This window comes from Podarcis erhardii (assembly GCF_964252035.2).
Source record: "Podarcis erhardii genome assembly, chromosome: 7".
Classification (NCBI taxonomy): Eukaryota; Metazoa; Chordata; class Lepidosauria; order Squamata; family Lacertidae; genus Podarcis; species Podarcis erhardii.
In genome coordinates, this window is record NC_138511.1 from 21,306,588 (window position 1) to 21,327,265 (window position 20,678).

Below are 20,678 nucleotides of genomic sequence, written 5' to 3' on the forward strand. Positions count from 1 at the left end.
AATAGAGAATATTGGGCCACGAATCAGACTGTGGGGATTGTGCTTGCAACAATGGGACCCTAATGAATAGTCCAGCCTCACTCCCAGCAAGCAAAGGCATTTGGCCCCAAGCCTACTCGTGCTCAGCCACTAAGTAAATAAACACGCAGACCTATACAATTCATCTTGACGTCACCTAGCAAAGGGTCACGGCCACAGGGACAGAGACATCTGGCCGGTGAAGTCACTGCTCTGGCATGATGCTATGGAGGCACTGGTGGGCAACCTCTCCGTGGTTCTCCTCTGTTTGCTGGGCTAAGCCATCAGAGGCATTTGAGTGAGGCCCAAAAGAAAATGTACCATGCAGTCTGAGAGCAGCTCAATAGGCACTAAAGGTAAAGGGACCCTGATCATGGCCGACTCTGGGGTTGCGGCGCTCATCTCGCTTTATTGGCCGAGGGAGCCGGCGTACAGCTTCCAGGTCATGTGGCCAGCATGACTAAGCCGCTTCTGGCGAACCAGAGCAGTGCAAAGAAACGCCATTTACCTTCCCGCCGGAGCGGTACCTATTTATCTACTTGCACTTTTGACGTGTGTTTGAACTGCTAGGTTGGCAGGAGCAGGGACCAAGCAACAGGAGCTCACCCCATCACGGGGATTCGAACCGCCGACCTTCTGATTGGCAAGTCATAGGCTCTGTGGTTTAACCCACAGCGCCACCCGCGTCCCTCAATAGGCCCTAGCTGTTATTTAAATTAGCCACTTGGGTTCCTGTTCATAGTAGGAATACATATAACTCCCTGGATCTGTTGCTCCAAGTCTTTGTTTTGCCTGGGTATCTGTTCTGACTTTCTTCAAATGTAAGATGAGGAATCTGGGTCGGCAGGGAGAGACCACAACGCAGCGGGTATATAAGGGATGTGGGAGACATATGATACAGTTCCCATTTAGAGCCAGTATGGTGTAGTGGTTAGAGTGTCGGACTAGGACCTTGGAGACCAGGGTTCAAATCCTGGGCCAGTTAGTGCTTCTCAGACTATCCTACCTCACAGGGCTGTTGTGGGGATTAAATGACGATTGGCAGAACAATGTATACCACTGTGAGCCCCTTGGAGAGGAAAAGGCAGAACACAAATACAATAAATAAATAAAGGCGTATCTACACAAAACACACTTTCAAAAGCAATACTCAAAATGAAACACAGCCGTCCCTCGAAATTTGCACTTCTCTGAATTTTGCAATGCAAAATTCCAGCCAAGGAATGTGTGAAAATAAAAAGGAAAGAAATGCATAAACTGGGGTAAAGTGTGCATATTAATGAAAATTAGTGAAAATAACATAAAGTCATTATGTTTAGGAAAATGGCTGTGCAAAAATGTGTTTGTTGTGCAAAATTTCACCCATATGTGAGAAATTTACTGGTGATTTTTTTGAGGACTAAGAGAGAGAGAGAGATTTGCAAACTTGGGTGGGAAATGTGAAAAATGGAACTTAAGGCTAGAAAAGTGAGAACCAGAGTGAGAGCAAAATGGGCTGATTCGCCCATCCCTAGTGGTAAAGCACATGGTTCCTTGTGGAAATCATTACTATACCACATTAAATTTGTATACCACACGTCATCTGAAGAACCCAGGGTGGTTCACAACAAAAAAATACAAAACGAGAATAGAAAATAACAATGAGTCCCTGGTTGAACCATTAGAGTGGTGATGTGAAAGATCCTGTTGAACTACAACTCCCATCAGCCCCAGCCAGAAAATTATGGCCAAATCTACTATTCCCAAAGTTCCCTTGGAAGATGAGCTGATTCTTAAACCACTCTGAGATTTGAAGCTCTGGGCACTCTCAGCACCCTTCATAAACTACAGTTCCCAGGATTCTTTGGGGGGAGCCATGACTGTTTAAAGTAGTATCATTTGTGTTTTAAAGCATAGTGTAGATGTGGTCTTCATTACTAATTTCTAAGTAGGAATGGACAAATTTTGGTTTCTCTCTGTTTCTCATTTTTCAGAGTGTACTTTTTTGTAAGCCCCTTTCAGGGTTTTGCTTTTACAATCAAGCGGTTTATAAATTTTATGAAAGAAAAGTTCAGCACTCCACATTTCCATCTCAGTTTGCAATTTATTTGTTTCTTTTAAAAACCCTCCTAAGAATTCATCAACATTTTAACACGAGTCTCTTCCATGAAATCTGTATACAATTCTGCCCAATATACACGTTTTTGCAAAGTTATTTCCCATAGAATGTTGCATTTTGTATGTTTATCATCACAAATATCTGCAGTTTTGTACACATCACCACGCTGCAAAATCCGGAGAAGTGAGGATTTCGAAGCGCAGCTGCATTTTGGCCCATGGATTGTGCCAAAAAAGTGTGAACGAAGCAGATTTGCTTTTAAATCCAAACTGAATCTGATTTCCCACCAACACTAACGAGAACTAATTCCAGAAATAGAAAAGGTTACTGCAGCTTGAATTTCCTTCCATTTCTTCTGGTCTTTTATTCCACTCCTCCTTACTGATGTGCACAAGCGATCCCCGACATCATGCAGAATCGCACGAGTGCATCAAAATGGCTTTTTGTGTGTGCCGCGTTTAATCGATGTGTACAGGGGCTCGTTTGCAGCTTTGGGGGGGGGGGAGGAGAAAAGCCAAGGATGAACGGAAGGAAATCAAAACTCTGGCCAACTGCCTAGACTTGGCAAACGGAGGACCTTCACAAAGTACAGAGTTAAACTATGGAATTTTCTCCCACAAGCAACAGTGAGGGCCACCAACTTAGATGAGGATGTAACCAACTCACAGAGGAGAAAGCTATCAATGACTACCAGCTCTTAGGGTTATGCTTTACCTCCACTGCTGAATTCAAAGCTCCTGGGAGTCAGAAGTGGGGAAAGTTGTTGTGCTTAAAGGGACCCCTGACCCCCTCCCCTCCTGGGAGTCAGAAGTGGGGAAAGTTGTTGTGCTTAAAGGGACTGGCTCTCATCTTGCTTTATTGACCGAGGGAGCCAGCGTACAGCTTCCAGGTCATGTGGCCAGCATGACTAAGCCGCTTCTGGTGAACCAGAGCAGCGCACGGAAATGCCGTTTACCTTCTACTTGTACTTTGACGTGCTTTCGAACTGCTAGGTTGGCAGGAGCAGGGACCGAGCAACGGGAGCTCACCCCGTCGCGGGGATTCGTTGTGCTAGTTTGGTCATGACCACAGAATGGAAGATGGTAGGTTCCCCCAAGGATGTGCTCTATGGGGAGCTGCCTTCAGGCGCCAGGCCCATTGGCAGACCAACTCTGTGCTACAAAGATGTCTGCGAACATCACATGAAGAAGGCTGGCAAAATCAATCCTTTGCAGTCAACCGCAGTGCCTGGAGACAGGCAGCCAAGTTATGAATCCATAGCAGTGACCACAAGAAGAATGACCACTGGGAGGAGCGCAGAGAGAAGAAATGTTACAGTGCATCTGCAGCAGCCCAACCGAACACCTCCATCTGCCCCAGCTGCAACAAAGCATGTCTCTCCCATATCAGTCTCTACAGCTGCAGCAGGCACTGCAGCCTTCCAACGGTTTGACTTCACTCCCAAAGACGCACTTCTTTGTTGTCTCCCGAGACAGGAAAGCAGGAGAAATTTTGGATACAACCTAATTTTTCTCATTCTTGCGAGGTGGGGGGGGGGGCGCAGAATATAATACACATTTATAAAATGATGCATGGGTGGAAACAATATTTTTTAAAAAGAGTGTTTTTCTCCCTAGCTCATAGGATTCGAACTCAGGATCACCCAATGAAGCAGAATGTTGGAAGATTTGGGACAGGTAAAAGAAAGGGCTTTTCAACGCAGTGCATAGTTAAACTATGGAACTCGCTTCCAGAAGAGGGAGAAATGGCCACCAACTTGGATGGCATTAAAAGAGGAGTAGACAAATTAATGGAGGATAAAAATATAAATGGTTACTAGCCCAAATAGCTATGCTCTGCCTCCACAGCTAGAGACAGCAATGCTTCCTAACACCAGTACAGTGGTACCTCGGGTTACATACGCTTCAGGTTACAGATGCTTCAGGTTACAGACTCCACTAACCCAGAAATAGTACCTCAGGTTAAGAACTTTGCTTCAGGATGAGAACAGAAATTGCATGGCGGCGGCACAGCAGCAGCAGGAGGCCCCATTAGCTAAAGTGGTGCTTCAGGTTAAGAACAGTTTCAGGTTAAGAACGGACCTCCGGAACGAATTAAGTTCTTAACCTGAGGTACCACCGTAATCCCCTTTTCCTAGGTCAGTTGCATGATGAAGCACAGATTTTTAATGAGGCTAGAGGTCATGACTTCTGTACCCAGCAGTGATCTGGACACAGAGTTGGGGAGCCAGGTCCGGGCTCAGAGGTGATGGCAGAAGACAGCGAGGCCAGTGTGCCAGACCCTGGACCTTCATGGACACCTTTTCCCGACCTGATGCCTCCTAGGAAGCAATAGGCCAGAGCCAATGTTGCTTGAAGGAGGTATACAAGGTATACAAAGCTCACTCAGAGCTGTCTGTGGTCCAGCAATCTTTGACCAGTCTTGTTGCTTTCTCTGTGGGCTCCTGCATTGGAGCAGAACATTACAGTAGACAACCTGCCTATACCTTTCCTGCTGTCAGAGCCACAGGTAGGTTTGGAGATGCCCTGAGCAAAGCACGCTTTAGTGGGTCTGCTGCTATGTTAGAGGCCCTCTTCCTCACCTGGTGAGGTGGACCACTAGTCAGCTTGTTAGGCCCTGGAACTTCCATTTAAATTTTGCACCCAACCTGGTAGTCAGTCAGTCAGTCTCTCTCTCCGTATATATTTCACCACAACTTCCAGCATCCCTTAACTTTTCATGGTGTCTGGAGTTGATGGGATCTGTACTCCAAAACCTCTGGAAAGCACCAGATATGGGGCTGTGCCCAGTATTAGCCCTACTCAGAACAGACTTCTTGAGATTGAGGTACATGGCTAATTTAGCTTTGTCAACTTCAATGAGTCCACTCTGAGTAGGACTCGGAGATAATTCTAGGGAAGGCTGCTCTGCAGGAAATTTAATTGGCACTTTCTGGCTGCAGATGGTTTTTCAAAGGCTGATACAGAGCAAGTGTCAGTGGTTGGTGCTGCTGGGATACTGAGGGTCTGGCACCAGGTCTTCCCAACATCTCTGCCCCACAGCAGGAAGTGGATGATAATCTGATGAGTACCATTATCAACCAAAAGTTGGGGGAAGAGACTTGGACAGTCCAGCCATGTTTACCCAGAAGAAAGTCCACCTTGAGTCCAGTGTCACTTACATTTGTACCATACATTTAAAGTGGCGCCATACCACTTTAATAGTCCTGGCTTCCACTGAAGAATCCTGGGAACTGTAGTTTAATAGTGTTGAGAATTGTTACAAGAACCCCTAACTCCCTTCACAGAGCTGCAATTCCCAGACTTTCCTGGAAAGAGGGATTGACTGTAAAACTACTCAGCAAGTCGTGGCTCTATAAGGGCAACAGGGGTCTCCTATCAACTCTCAGGATTATTTGGGGGGAGCCATGGCTGCAAAATGGTGCTTTAAGTGTATGGTACAGATTGGGGGCGGGGCGGTCTTACTCCCAAGAAAGTATACAGAGCTTCCCAGCCTTAGCTGAACAGATAGACTAATCAGCTCTCTGGCAACAAATTAACCAATGAAATAGCACATTGATTTAAATTGGATTGAACTGAATTCACTTTGCAGATTACCAAAACCTCAGTTAAAGCACCTTTTTGCAAGGTTTTGTTTATTAAATGATAAACGACCATTACTAATGGGTTGACTTTTTAAGTTTTCTTTTAATGCTATTGTTACAACAGGGCTGCATTTCTAGACCCGCCTACTCGGGAGTAAGCCCTGTCAAATGCAGCGCCTAAGTGGATATGCACAAGACTGTGTTGTAAAATACCCCAACCTCTTGTTTGCAGTGTGCGAATTAAAAATTTGCCTTTGCCAAGTGGAATGGAACCTCAATCTTCATCAGCTTCTGCGGCTCTGATTGATTAGCCAAACCATGTAAACCGACTGGTGTTTTTGCAGCTCCGGTGATGAGGTCTTCAAAGGAAAGACAGCGCGGCCCAGGATTGTTATGCAGGCCAATGCATGTCTACTCAAAAGTAAGTCTCCCTGGCTTACTCCAGATAAGCATAGTTAGCACTATGGTCCGGGCCTGGGGAAGCAATTCCAGGTTTGAAGATGTCATGGACATCTTTCCTCTGTCAGTAGACCTAGGCACATCAGAAGAGCCCTGCTGGATCAGGCCAAAGGCCCACTAAGCCCAACATCCTGTTCTCATGGTGGCCAACTAGATGTCTCTGTGGAAAGTCCCCAAGCAGGATCTTGGCCCAACAGCAACTCTCCGACAGAAGAGGCAGGACACAGCCATCATGGCTAGTAGCCGCTGATAGCCTTCTCTTTCATGAATTTGTCCAATCCTCTTATAACCATTCTAGTTGGCGGCCATCACTGCCCCCTATGGGAGCGAATTCCATACTTTGCACTGCCTGGAGAAATACTTCCTTTTGACAGTGATATTCAGACACACTTTGAACTTCCCAGAATACCCAAGGATGATTTTGGGTTACAGGCCTTGTGGGAAATGGAAAGGGTGTCTTGATTCAGCTGCCCAGTGCAACTTAGACGGACAGGGAGAGAGCCCACCAGAGGATGCTTTGCTCAGACCGACAACAAGCCCAGCCTATGGCATTTTGTGCATATAAACCTATATGTCCAAACATGTACGGGCATGCGCATACAAGCAAATATTACATGCAGCAAGGGGGAAGCTTATTTCAGCCCAAGGGCCACATTCCCTGCTGGGCAACCTTCCAGGGGCCACATGCCAATAGTGCATGGAGCAACAGATGCAAATTGTACATTTGTACAGGAGACTAATTTCTGCGCACGCATTCTCACACCCCTCTGCATCCTCCACCCAGGCAAGCAGAAAGGCAGGATCAGGATCAGAGTTCAAGGGCACATTCCAGCCAGGCAGAAACATTCAACAAGGGCTAGCGAGGGGTATGGACGAGGGAGATTTCCGAGGCCTGAGGGGCACTTCTGGCCCCTGGACCTGAGGTTCCCTACTCCTGATTAAATGCATGGATGCATACAGAGATCTTTCTCAGTCTCTCTCCTCCCTAATTTAAGGTATACCTTTGCCCTTCCAGGAAATCTGCAGCTGGCGATGCTCCATTCCTGCACTCTAAGCCCGTATCACTGACCAATATCTCCACGGCTCCAAACACGAGAGCCATCACATCCTTTCTGGTGGGTGGTCTCTGCGGCATAACCCTGTCCCCCGCCATCTCAGACACACACGCGTGGCTGCAGATGACCTTGATGTCTCCCCATCCTTGAGTTCTCTCCTTTTCCCTCCTCGCTTAGTCGCTCAAAAACACGTCTTTGGGGAGCAGGAGGAGAAACGACACCCCCCCTCCAGCTTAATCCATATGAGTTTTCTTGCTCTCTTTATTATTATTATTATTTAAATAATATTTATAATGTTTTGCTTCTTTTGCCATTCCAGACATCTTCTGGCTTGCCTTTCTAGAGGAGGCTTCTTGACACCACCCATCTTTCCTTTATCTGTTCTCACGCCCAGCTGAGATCCCTCCGGATGAATGGATGTGTGTGCATACGTGCCCCTTTGTACAACACCAGGCATTCAAGTCTCTGCGATTGGAGGGACCCAGCCAGACAAAACACACACACACACACAGTTTTTTGGTGTGTGTTTTTTAAGGCTGGGCGGGATCCCATATTTCCACTCCTTGTAGAAGAGGATGACATTGAGCCCCCATCCTCCATAGAGGGGATCCTCAGGCCTGCATCCTAGATTCTCCTTTTCCCAAAACACTACCTATGCCGCTAGACCTCATGAGGCTCATTAAGGGGGACAAGGCTGTTTGCATTGGACAGAACCGCCTTTCCATGGATCCATTTGATCACTCCTGCTTCCTGGATCCTTCTGTCTCTTTCCCACCTCCCTTAATGAGATTAGAGGGGGAAGAGCCTTTGTAAGGCAAGAAGACAGTCCTAGACAGGCAGCCCTAGACAGCCTTCCCTCCCTCTCCCCCCCCTCTCTTTTTCTCTGCCAGAGCCAGCTGCTCATCTTACAGGGACTAGAGGCTTAAAAAAAAATCATTATCAAGATGTTGAGGGGGGTGGCTTGAAAAACGAAGCCCCCCTTTTCCCTACCAAACCTACCATTATGTTCCACGGCAACTCTCTCTCTCTCTCTCTCTCTCTCTCTCTCTCTCTCTCTCTCTCTCTGTGTGTGTGTGTGTGTGTGTGAAATCCTCCATGAAAGCTGTTGAATTCTTCCATGCGGTTTTTGCACAGACCAAACCTGAATCTCTCTCTCGCCTGCATTCTAAGGGCAGGCGAGAGATTTCCCCTCAAAAAAGGGGGAACGCGGGGAGAGGAGGCATTTTGCTCCTTGCACAACCCAACCCAACCCAACCACGACCATTTCTTCCTTTCCCCGCCTTTAACAACGAATAAATTAAACAAACCCCTGTCACTGTGTGTGTGTGTGTGTGTGTGTGTGTGACGCCAACCTGCTTCCAAACCGCGACGCCGAACGCACCCCGTACAAACGCCAAAAGCAGGTCACGGTTTGGGTTGGGGAGGGGGGGGAAGGATGGAGAAAACCGGCTCCGAGGGGAGACCTGGTCCAGCCCCATCAAGACTGCGCCTTGTTCTTGGGCGGGGAACCAGAGCGGGGTGGGGTGGGGTGGGGGGCGGCGGTTGAATCCGAAGCGATTTCAGCGCGATCCGTTTTGCAACCATAACAAGAAAAAGAGACGGAGATCAGCAAGACTCTTTCTTACCGGAATCGGGGCGAATCCTTGATGCACTCCTCGAATTCGACCGTCATCTTGGCTTCTTTTTCCCCCTTCTTCTTCTTCTTTTTTGGAGGGGTGGGGGTAGGGGTTAGGGATTGGGAGAGGGGGGTGGAAGAGAAAGCGACTCAAAATCCGGAGAGGCGCATCTCCTGCGGCAGCGAGCCCCGCGCACAGCCTCGCCACCCGGCGCCCTGCTTGCCTCCAGCGGCGCGGGCTGAGCGCAGGAGGAGCAGCGGCAGCGCCAGTCCGTCGGCGCGCACGCTCTCGCCTTGGCGCGCGGCTCCCTCCCTCCCTCCCTCCCTCCCTCCCTCTCTCTCCTTCCTGGGCTGTCAGGGGGGTTGGTTGGGGAACGAGCCAGCGAGCGAGCGAGCTGCAGAGCTTGCCAAAGAGTTGTGTCACACATACACACCAACACACCCAGGGAGCATCTACCAATTACCTTGGAGAGCAGAGGAACACAGGACGGAATTGGAGCGCGCTTTTTTTTTTTTTTTACTTATAGAATTATAGAGTTGGAAGGGACCCCTGAGCATCATCTAGTCCAGCCCCCGACGATGCAGCAGGAATATGCCGCTATCCCACATGGAGATCACACCTGCAAACTTGCCATGATCAGCACCACCAACCAACCGAGCTATCCAGAGCTTATTTCTTTTATGGCTCCATTCATAGCCCCCTTTCCTCTCCAAGGAGCTGAAGGGGATGTGTATGGTTCTACCCCTCCTCCTTGAATCCCCGCAACAACCCTGTGAGGTAGGATACGCCGTGAGGCTTCCAAGCAGGGGTGCCCACTATGGTGGGGCCATAGCTGTCAACTTTTCCCTTTTTTTTAAGGGAAATTCCCTTATTCCGAATAGGATTCCTCGCAAGAAAAGAGAAAGGTTGACAGCTATGGCCCCACCCTGCATAATCGTATGACATGGCACTTACACACTATTTGAATGGCAATGCCCATCAAATTTGTAGGGGGGCGGCCCCTCAAATATTGGGGGGGGGGCGAAGGGACCTCAGCCCCTAGGAGTTGGCTCCTATGCTTCCAAGGTCGCCGCCAGTGAGGGCTGTGTGGCGGGATTTGAACTCTGGCCTCCCAGAGTCTTCTTCCGGCACTCAAGCCACTACCACCACATTGGTTGTCGTTTGTCCATCTGAGCTCTGACTGGCAGCCACTCTCCAGGGTTTCGGGCAGGGTGCCTTTCCCCAGAAATGCCATTGGGGATTGGGCCTGACCGTGCCACAATATGAAGTAGATGCTCTGCCCCTGAACAGGAGGAGTACTGTTTGTATGCAACAACGGCAGCAAGGATACTCATCGCTAAGCACTGGAAAACCCAAGATTTACCCACACTGGAAGAATGGCAGATGCAACTGATAGACTATATGGAACTGGCCGAGATGACCGGCAGAATCCGAGACCTGGGAGAAGAGACGGTTGAAGAAGATTGGAAGAAATTCAAGATTTACTTACAAAAATATTGTAAATTGTATGAATGTTAAGAAGGATGCTAGATCATAAATAATCTGGCACCACTAAGTTAGATGGTGTTATGAAGATAAGTGAGATTTAAGAAAAGATAAATTTTTGGATAATTATTAGATTACATTTAAATTTTTAGGATTTGAACAAAGGATATCTAAAATTAGAGAAAAAACATGGGAAAATTAGATAATAAGATTGGAAACAAGGCGATAAATTGCTGGAAAATTTTTTTTGTGTGTGTGAGGAACGCAGGAGCGGGAGATGTGAGGAAGTCCAAAGAAGTTAAGAAATTATGTTAAGATACATGTTATATTGTTTCTTCTTTTGTATTGTATTCAAAAATTGTTAATAAATATTTATAAAAAAAAAAATGAACAGGAGGAGTACTGGGGCAGATAAATAAATAAAATACAGTGGTACCTCGGGTTAAGTACTTAATTCGTTCTGGAGGTCCGTTTGTAACCTGAAGCACCACTTTAGCTAATGGGGCCTCCCACTGCCGCTGCGCCGCCGGAGCACAATTTCTGTTCTCATCGTGAAGCAAAGTTCTTAACACAAGGTAATATTTCTGGGTTAGCGGAGTCCGTAACCTGAAGCATATGTAACCCGAGGTACCACTGTAATGTCGTTAACATGGGACAATAATAAATAGGACAGTTTAGGGCACCCTCTGCCAACCCAGTGCCCACCTGATGTTTGGGGCTGGCAGGAGTTGTGGCCCAAAATATCTGGAGGGCAACCAGTTTGATGAAGGCTGATTTAGAACATGCTGCTGCTGCTGCAGTTTACCGTATTAACTCCCTCTGATTTCAGCAGAGGAGTTAAATACATTTGGCAAGACCCATGCCCTCAACATTTGTATAGTACGGTGTTTGAGAGGGTTCCAAGCACTTTGCACGGGTTAATCTGTTGCACTGCTTACAACAAGCCTGCAAGGTAGACTGAAAGGATTGGAAGGGGCCAGTTTAACAGCACCTGGTTTGCAGGCAAGATGTCCCAGGTTCATTCCCTAGCATCTCTGAGCAGGGCTCAGAGAGGGGGGACCCTGTCTGAAACTCTGGGAAGTGGATACCAGTCAGTGCAGGCAGTACTGAGATAGATCAGTGTTTCTCAACCTGTGGGTCACCAGCGCATCACAATCCTATGCAAGTGGGTTGCTGGCTTTGTAAGTAAACCCCAAATAATAATTGTTTGTAATCCCTAACTAGCAGGATGGGGACCTCTTGCAATTTTCCTGTTTCGTTGTCATGTCGTAAAGGCTAAATGACCTTTGGTGTCTCTTCCAACTCTACAGATCTATGATTTTATGACAACTGTGACAATAAATCGATGGGTCATGGTGCCAAGCAATTCTGGCCTTGAGGGCCACCACACCAAAAAGGCTGGGAGCCACTGAAATAGATGGACCATTGGTTTGACATGGGAAGGCCTATCCTTGGAGGAGGCGGTTTGTTGTGTCTCTATAGGGTTGGCTATATTATTATTATTATTATTATTATTATTATTATTATTATTATCAATTAAATTCTATACCACCCTTCATTCGAAGATCACAGGGTGGTTTACAATATAAAATACAAACATATTTGTAATATAAAAAGACAAAAATGCCTACCATAGTAGCAAACAAAAGCAATAGCCCCCACCCCAGACAGGGATGTGCTAGAATATGATAGATCCTCGCTGCATTGCTATACTTCATAAAGATACAGTAGAAAAGTGAGATAATGAAATATACAATGTTTCAAGTCAACTTCTCTAACTGCCCATGTTTAAAGTCCTGATATTATTATTATTATTATTATTATTATTATTATTAGATGTAGATTTGGCTTTTTCCAATCAATCTCCACTGGCGCTGGGCAAATTCTGCCAAGTCTCTGCCACGGGTGTGCAATTGCCTTGGTCCCAGCGAAAGGTGGGGTAGGATCCCTGTTGCAGGAGTCATTGCTCTGGGCTCAATTCCTCACAATCAGGAGACACTGCACAAAGAAGTAATGTGGTCTCTCTTAATGGTAGGAGGCCACCTTCCTCCCTTCCTTCCTTTGTTTCTTTTTAAAGAGCACGTTTCTAGTCATTAGGATGCCAAAGATAGCCTTGAAAGGGTGGGCAGTGGTTGCTGCAATCTCTGAAATGACTTTGCCTGTGTGTGGTTTGTTGCCCTGCTGTTCCGCACTCGGAGAGGGAAGCTTTTGGGGCATCCCGGTGAGACCTGCCTTCTATCGAGGCCATCAGGGCTCTACATGGCAGAAGGCAGATGTCATCATGCTCTAAACCAGGAGCTTCCTAAGCCCCCCAGCACTTCAGCAGCCCAGAAGGGACACAGAGGGCGCGCCCGTCGCTGGACTCTGTGAATGGAGCGGCTCACACACAGATCAGATTAAATTAATCTGGGGTGGCTGAAAAGTAATAAAAAGTGCTGGATGTGCTGGTTTAATCCTGATCCTCCCGCACATCGTCAGCAGAAGCTGTGGGAACATTTTCTGTGCACTGAGCGACACACACAAACAGAACCGATTGCATAAGTCCTCTGGCAGGTTGCATCAAGCACATCTGTTTAAAATGCTGGTATATTGGAACCTTTGGGGATGAATAGGTTTTTCTTCTTGAAAGTAACACAGGCCTTGTGGAAATCAGACCCAAATGTTGCCAGGAAATTAGATTTCTTCCACTGGTGTATTAATCTGAGTGCATCTTGACCAGGAGTAGATTGGTACCAGAACTTTTTGTTTTCATTTATTTGCCACAGTTTTTATCCTGCTGGAAGGACAACACATCCATTATCCCCCCCCCCACCTCATTTTAACCTCACAACTGTTGGAAGTGCAACAGCAAGGATCATTCAGTTTGTAATTTAAGGGTTAATTCTGTTATGTTAAAGTCAACCAGCCAAGAGGGAAAACAGGTGGGGAGGCACTGCTTAGCAATCAGGAAGAGTGGTGTGATCTCTGGTGAGGTAGCATGTGCGCCGACTGGCTACGTAGTTCTAGAGATTTCCCTCTGTATAGTTGGTTCTATGCCTCCATGCTATGTACAAAGCCTGTAGTGCAAAAGACAAAAACCTCTCTGTTAATTTCTCCTGAATTATACACTGTTTATGTTCAGTTTCTTCAGTAAAGTGTTATCAGGGTTTCTTTTCCCTCTGGACTCTTTGCATTATCCAAGTGACTTTGCTTACAACAACAGGACCCTGTGAAGTAGGTTACTACGTGACACTGAATAGCCCGTGATCACTCAGTGAACTTCATGACTGAGTGTGGATTTGAACCACAGATTCACCCTTGATTCTCTAAGCAATACCCTTGTGCGTACTCCGCATCGAGAAATTCAGATTCTCAGTTCTGCACTGCATAAATTATACAATGTTGCACTCCCCCGGCATAAATTATGCAAAACACAAAATATTCAGGATAGATTCTGATCCATTCTGAATATTTGCTGTTTTTGCATAATTTATGCCCTGTTCCTCAACAGCTGCAAATCAAATTCAGCCATTCTTGTTTCTTAGATTTCAGTGTGCCTTCCACACATGCTGAAATCTCAAAGCGATTTACAGTGGTACCTTGGGTTAAGTACTTAATTCGTTCTGGAGGTCCGTTCTTAACCTGAAACTGTTCTTAACCTGAAGCACCACTTTAGCTAATGGGGCCTCCTGCTGCCACCGCGCCGCCGGAGCACGATTTCTGTTCTCATCCTGAAGCAAAGTTCTTAACCCGAGGTACTATTTCTGGGTTAGCGGAGTCTGTAACCTGAAGCGTATGTAACCCGAGGTACCACTGTACAAGAATACAGGTGGAGGCCTTGAACCTGCAAGTGGGCGAGAGTGCCTATATTACACGAAGAAGACCGTATGTGGCCTGCAAGTTTCAGTCCAGCAGGAGCCGGCAGCAAATTATAGCGTAGATGGTTTGTGGGATGGTTTGCCCTCCTCTATTCCCCTGTCCCAATTAATTGCTGTCTTCCAGGCCCGCCCCTGTGACATCACCCTAGGTCTCAGATTTGGGCCCTGAAATCTCTGGGCCTGGGATTCTCCTGATTTGGGGATGTCCATGGATGATGGAAGATGCAGCACAACATCTGAAGACCCAAGGTTGGGAAAGACTGCCCTAGACATATGATAATTCAAAAGAGGAAGCAACCTCTGTACATGAGCAGGGGCAATCCGCCCTTGGTTCCTTAAAATGTGGGGAAGGTACCGTATTCTGCATGCACTCAGAGGTCTTGAATCCAAGATGCCTTAACTTTTGAGTTGTACCACCTTGCGCTGATGAGATATCCCGTCAAGTCTGCTGTCAGGTGTTTTAGACTTGGGAGAGATCAATGCAACGAAGTCAATTGCAAAATCAAAGGGGGAAAGTCTGTTTTTTGAAGGAAGCCTTTAAACCCTTAAAGGGTTTGTTGGGTTGGAAGCAACGCTGCATTTAAACAACAACAGCAGCACACACACATTCACCATATTTCTCGACAATAATAATACATGATTTTTAATCACAAAGGAGATTGGACGTTTTTGTTCACAGGTGGGAATTTCCCTCCTATCCCTAAAGAGAATCACCGCGGAATCTCGGCTCCTCCTACCCAGCTGGCGGTGTGTCCATTTGTGGCCGAAAAAAACGCAATCAAGCCGAGACACAGATAGCTCTAGGCCCACGTGAAAGCGCCCTATTTCTTCAATGGCAGCAATTTGGGCTGCCTAAGAAGCTGCCTGCGGAGTGGGACGAATCAAGCCCTCTCTCAAACGGGGAAGAAGTTTTGTTTCTCCCCAAAAGGCGGAGAAAAAATAATAATATCGCAAAATAAGAAGCGCGTTGGGACTCTAGTTTTTAAAAAACCTCACTATAATTAGTTTAAGAAAAGGCAATTAGGAAGACACTCCAAGAGGGGGCTTTTATTACCAGGCACCTAAACTTTCAAACGCAGCTGAAAGCCATGCTGCATCAGGCAGGACGCTGCTGAGACCGGTCGGCGGTGCCAGTTTATCCTCTTAATTAGCATTTTTTAAAGCGGGGGGAGGGCAGGTGTTCGTTTGTTTTTTAAATATTGCAACAAGAGCTTTCCACTTCCAGAATCAGGCAGCTGTGAAATTTGCCAGCATTTATTAATAATGGCAATGTTAATTGTTTAGAGCATCATATTCATGATTCATAGCTGAAATTTCACGGCGGCTTTTGAAAAACCAACATGGTTTCTCCAAAAACTCGGTATCTCCTGTTCTTTCAATACCTTGGGACCAAGTATTGGTGAGTACGGTATGTTTAGAAGCATTCTCAAATGCTCCCTGCGTGAAACTCGGGAGAGCCTCTGCCAGTCAGTGCAGACAATACTGAGCTAGATGGACCAAGTGGCTTGGTATGGCATACAGAAACTTTCTGTGCTCCTGTTACAGGAAGGGCTGTCGCTCAGTGGTAAAACTTCTGCTTTGCACACAGAATGGCCCAGATTCGGTTCCCCAGCCTCTATAGGTTGGACTGGAAAAGGCTCCAAGTCTGAGGCCCTGGAGATTTGCTGCTGGTCAGTGTAGACAACAGTGCTAAAAATTAGCCAGGCACCAGGTGTGTTTTGCTGTGTTTTGATAGGGACGCGGGTGGCGCTGTGGGTTAAACCACAGAGCCTAGGACTTGCCGATCAGAAGGTCAGCGGTTTGAATCCCTGCGGTGGGGTGAGCTCCTGTTGCTCGGTCCCTGCTCCTGCCAACCTAGCAGTTCAAAAGCATGTCAAAGTGCAAGTAGATAAATAAGTACCGCTCTGGCGGGAAGGTAAACGGCGTTTCCATGCGCTGCTCTGGTTCACTAGAAGCGGCTTAGTCATGCTGGCTACATGACCCGGAAGCTGTACGCCGGCTCCCTTGGCCAATAAAGCGAGATGAGCGCCGCAACCCCAGAGTCGGTCACGACTGGACCTAATGGTCAGGGGTCCCTTTACCTTTAGGTGTATTTTGCTACTAGTGCGGGTCCAGTTGTGACCACATGGAGATCTCTGGATGCCAGGTAGCAACTGACATCTCCATCTGACTGGCCCCTCCAGCTTTCTTAAGTACCGGTAGGTAACAGAACAGCTTATTCACTGCATTTACATCCCACCTTTTTCTCCAAGGAGTATATGGTCCACCCCCTCCTCCATTAATCCCTACAACGACCCTGTGAGGGAGGTTAAGAGGCTGTGGCTGGCCTAAGGTCACCCAGTGAGCTTCATGACAGAGTGGGCTCAGACTTTCTGCTAATCTAGCCCAGTACCTGGTGCACGGCTACACAGCATATTTTAGGTGACATATTATCAATTTTAGGTACCTTATATTACCTAGTTCTCTTCGGTGCGTTTGTGACGGGAGAATGGAACTGAAGTTGAGCGAGGCTGTGTCCACACCATACGTTTAAAGCACATTGTGCCCACCCCCAAGGAATCCTGGAGTTAAAATGCCCAGAACCCTTAACAAACTATAGTTCCCAGGATTCTTTGGGGGAAGTCTTGCTCTTTAAATGCAAGGTGCATATGCAGCCCAAGTCTCTTTGGGAATGGGGGATCTTTCTCATGAGGCTGGGGAGTTAAAACCACTGTTCCTACATTGGGATCCACGCCGACAGCTGAGATTTTCCGTTTCTACCTTTCAGTTAGATGACACATTAGGTAAGACAATGGGAAATGGGTGGCGGGGAAGGGGGAGAGCGAAGAGAAGAGGAATAATGAGAATTAAGATTGCAAATGACATCTGTTGTTAATGTACTGATAGCTCTTGCTTTTGCACCTGCTGCTAAAATATTTTCCTTCGTCTTTAACCTTGTTAGGTTCTTTTGTTATTAATAGGGCAATTATTTCACTCAACATGCAGGTTCCTTGTGCAAGTTCTTTTTCTTTTTTAAAAGGGGATTTATTATTCTTATTCTTCTTCTTATTATTATTATTATTTGCTCTCTAGATTGGCTGTGGGAACCTCCAGTTCACACATTTCTGTGCCTTGGTTTGGCATAGTGGCAAAGAGATTGAACTGTGAATCAGGAAGGCTGATAGCGAAATTCTCAAGGGCCAGTGAACCTTTGGCCCTCCAGATGTTGCTGAACAGCAACTCCCATTGATCCCAGAAAGCATGGCTGATGACCGGGGATTATGGGAATTGTAGTTTAGTGCATCTGCTGGGATAAAGCTTTCCCTTAGCTGCCCTACTTGATTTTATTCAGCACAATAAAAGTTAGGGCGATGGCCAATGCCTGTGAACCACAGTCACCCTCCACTTTCTTCTGCTTGAGGTAATTATGTTTTTTCCTTTGCTGCAGTGGCGTGAAGGAGGTTCGCCCTGAGCAGGCGGTGCTTGGAGTGCAGAATCACTTGGAGGTACGTACCACAGCTAAGGTTTTCAAATTGGGTTGGGATGGGCTATAGGGAGAGGTGTGACATTTTTGCTCTCCTGGTTGGGGGGTTCCGAGGAGCCAAAGGGCCGGAAGAGATGCCTGGAATTTTATGGAAATCCTAAGACCAATGAAAGCTATTCTCTGAAGGGCAGTGGGTTGTTCGGTGGACCAGTGACAAGAGGTGCTTCGACTCCGATGTAAGTGTTCTAGGCAGCCAGTCAGAATGTTTTCAGATGCCGCTTCCACCTCCTTAGTGATGTTGAACTGGGATTGCACAAGAGCAAGCCAGGTCTGACCAGTTATGTTACTGAAAAAGAAGAAGGGATTGAACTGAAGACAATCTCTGTTTGGAAATTATATTTGCCTATTTAAGATTTCCTGTAAGGCTGCCAAATTGCAGACACCGTAGGTGACTGTGTAGATCGACATCTGAATATAGGGATTTGTCATAATCATGAGTTCTCTCTCTCTCTCTGACCAAGTTTTTTTATTGAGGAGGTTAACCTGTGTCTGTCTCGGCTGTCTTAGAATGGAGCTGACAGTACAACAGTTTGTTGCATGTAGAAAGCACAAATATTGGAGTGAAGGCTAGACTGGGACCCCTCCTGCCAAAACCCAGTTTTTGTAGGCACAGTTAATTTTTTGTTTCACTCGTGAACAATCCTCCATGCAGCAAAAATTCCCTTCACTTACAAAACCAGAGTCAGGATTCTGGTCTGGCCTTCCACCTGATAGGCTGCCTTTCTATGGGTGGGGGAGTCTGTCAGCCACCTTAGTAGATTGGGACTTTAGAGTGAGTACCATTAACCAGCTCTTCTCTCCCCATCTTGGAACTGGAGATAGCATTTGTTTGTGCGCATACACAGTTCACTTTTCCAAGGGATCTGGGTAAAAGTCACATCCGGTAGAAGCAGGCTGAGCCTTGACAAAACCCATAGAGCTGAAGGAGGAAGTGGGAAAGAGCGCCATCCTTCCAACTTCCTCCTACAACTCTACGCACTTTCAAGGGAGAAAAAGGTAACCAACCTCAGCACCTTGTGACCAAGGGTGGGTGGGGTTGCTCAGAAGCTTTGTGGGCACCAGGGAAAGACCTCATGGGCACCATTGCACCCACAGGCACCACATTGGCGACCCCTGCCCCCAAAGCCTCCAAGATAAGTCTTCGTTGTGCTCCATAGCATCAGGGGTGAGGACAATTCAAACATAGGGTTTTGTTAAGTGTCGAATCGGGCCAGCAGGGTGAAGCCGTTCTATGGAAATGACAGGCTGGATTTTCTGGGGAGTTGAGTACCCCTGGAGATTTCAGTTTGGACTTGGTCTTCAGTTAAGACTTGCTTTTGAGCCCATCTGTGGCAGGTCTCCCAAATGGAACATGTTGGGAATCTGCATGCCTGTTGGAATGCTGGATTATTCTTTTTCCAAGCGGAGTTGACTCACTCCCACTGTAGTCACCCACCCTTCTGGAGCCAGACGTTGGGGACGTAAGGGAGAAGGCGGGCGGTGCACAGCTCAGAGGTACACAGCTCCCTCCATCTGTTTCAGCTTCAGTTTTGGCCCGAGCTGTTGCAGGGCATTTTCACATGAGAGGCAAAAGAGTTCCCTGCCAAAGTACCTGAAAATGTGCTCCGATTCATCTCTGTATCAAGGCGAATTAGTGGATTTCTCATAAATAAAGGTTTTCATTAATTACAACATCAAAACTGCAGGCAGACAGGAAAGGGCATAATCAAAGTTCCAAAGCAGTACAGAGGTTGCATTTTCCAGAACAAATAACATGGAAAAATAAAAAAGAAGCAAAACAGATAAAAGCCAAGTCTTGCATCAAGACAAATTAGTGTGTGTGTATCTTTCTCTCTCTCTCTTTCTCTGTGTACATATTTGGCCACACTGAAGAGGATGCTGGACTAGACACTAGGTCTCTTCTGATGTTCTTACTGTCCAAAGTCTAGGTGCCATCCCACCCATGAAATTATTATTATTATTACTATTATTACTTTTATTTCTATACTGTTTTATATTTTAAAGAGAAAATCTGAAACACATTAAAACAATCCAGAACAGAATGAATTCCAGCTTCAATTAACATATTTCAGATCGTTTTCTAAGTGACATTTCCCTTTCCCAATATTTATTTACGTACTTAATTTATATAGGTGCCCCATAGCAGAAGCACTGTAGCAAGCCAGTGTGGTGTAGAAAAGGACCTTGGAGACCAGGATTCAAATCCCTCCCTACTCAGTCATGAAGCTCACTGGGTGACCTTAGGCCAGTCACAGCCTCTTAACTTACCTCATAGGGTTGTTATAGCAGGGATTTACCGAGGAGTGGAGAAAAAGGTGAGATATGAATGCAGTACATAAGCTGTTCTGTTTTCCAGCTTAAGTAAGCTGGAGGGGCTAGCCAGATGGAGATGTTAGTTGCAATTGGACCTGCGTCAGTAGCAAAACACGCCTGGCGCCTGGCTAATTTCTAACAGTGTTTCCAGCATCTCCATGCCCATTGGGACTGGTAGGGCACAAGGCAGGGAGCCGAACAGTAGGTGGCGCCAGAGCCAATGACAGGCAGAGCCAACTTCTTCTAGGATTGTCCCCATCCACCACCTCCCTACTGAGTTCCCCTAGGGCAAAAGCTGAGACGGAGGAGGAAGCCAACAGGAACCGTTGTGAGTAAGAAGGCAGGCCAACAGGGGCTGGCTGAGGTTGGTGGGGCAGTGCCCCATCTGTCTCAGCAGACCAGCCTCCCCTCATGGTATGTCATTATAGGAAAGGATGACTGTTGGTGGTTTTTTGAGGGGAGGAATGTGCATTCCCAGCTTGCTACTGGAGATATGAAGTTTCAAGGCTACTCCAGAAGCAAAATGCTCTCTCTGTGTGTGACTTCACCCAGGGAAGGGAAACGGTGTGTCTGTCCTGGGGAAATGTGATTTGTTTTCATCCCTCTGTTTTGCATGTTCTGCGATGTTCAGGACCTTCTCCCTCCCTCTCCCAAAGCAGCCCTTCTGCGTT

The 20,678-nt window shown here is 46.8% G+C and overlaps 2 protein-coding genes across 9 annotated transcripts in view; one reads left to right on the forward strand and one right to left on the reverse strand.

Moving 5' to 3' along the window:
* The window catches only part of ACAP3 (ArfGAP with coiled-coil, ankyrin repeat and PH domains 3), a 154,513-nt gene extending 145,421 nt beyond the window's left edge, over positions 1 to 9,092 (reverse strand). For 2 of the 4 annotated variants that reach the window (XM_081870905.1, XM_081870904.1), the window contains exon 1: positions 8,839 to 9,092. In XM_081870905.1, the coding sequence (XP_081727031.1) occupies positions 8,839 to 8,885 (47 nt within the window). In that variant the 5' untranslated portion in view covers positions 8,886 to 9,092. The remainder of the gene's footprint in view (positions 1 to 8,838) is intronic. The other 2 variants (XM_081870907.1, XM_081870906.1) reach the window with 1 other exon arrangement.
* The window catches only part of PUSL1 (pseudouridine synthase like 1), a 73,951-nt gene continuing 59,189 nt past the window's right edge, over positions 5,917 to 20,678 (forward strand). For 3 of the 5 annotated variants that reach the window (XM_081871317.1, XM_081871315.1, XM_081871316.1), the window contains exons 1-2: positions 15,248 to 15,570; positions 17,599 to 17,656. In XM_081871317.1, the coding sequence (XP_081727443.1) occupies positions 15,512 to 15,570; positions 17,599 to 17,656 (117 nt within the window). In that variant the 5' untranslated portion in view covers positions 15,248 to 15,511. Of the gene's footprint in view, positions 6,121 to 15,247; positions 15,580 to 17,598; positions 17,657 to 20,678 lie in introns of those variants that run through there. The other 2 variants (XM_081871318.1, XM_081871319.1) reach the window with 2 other exon arrangements.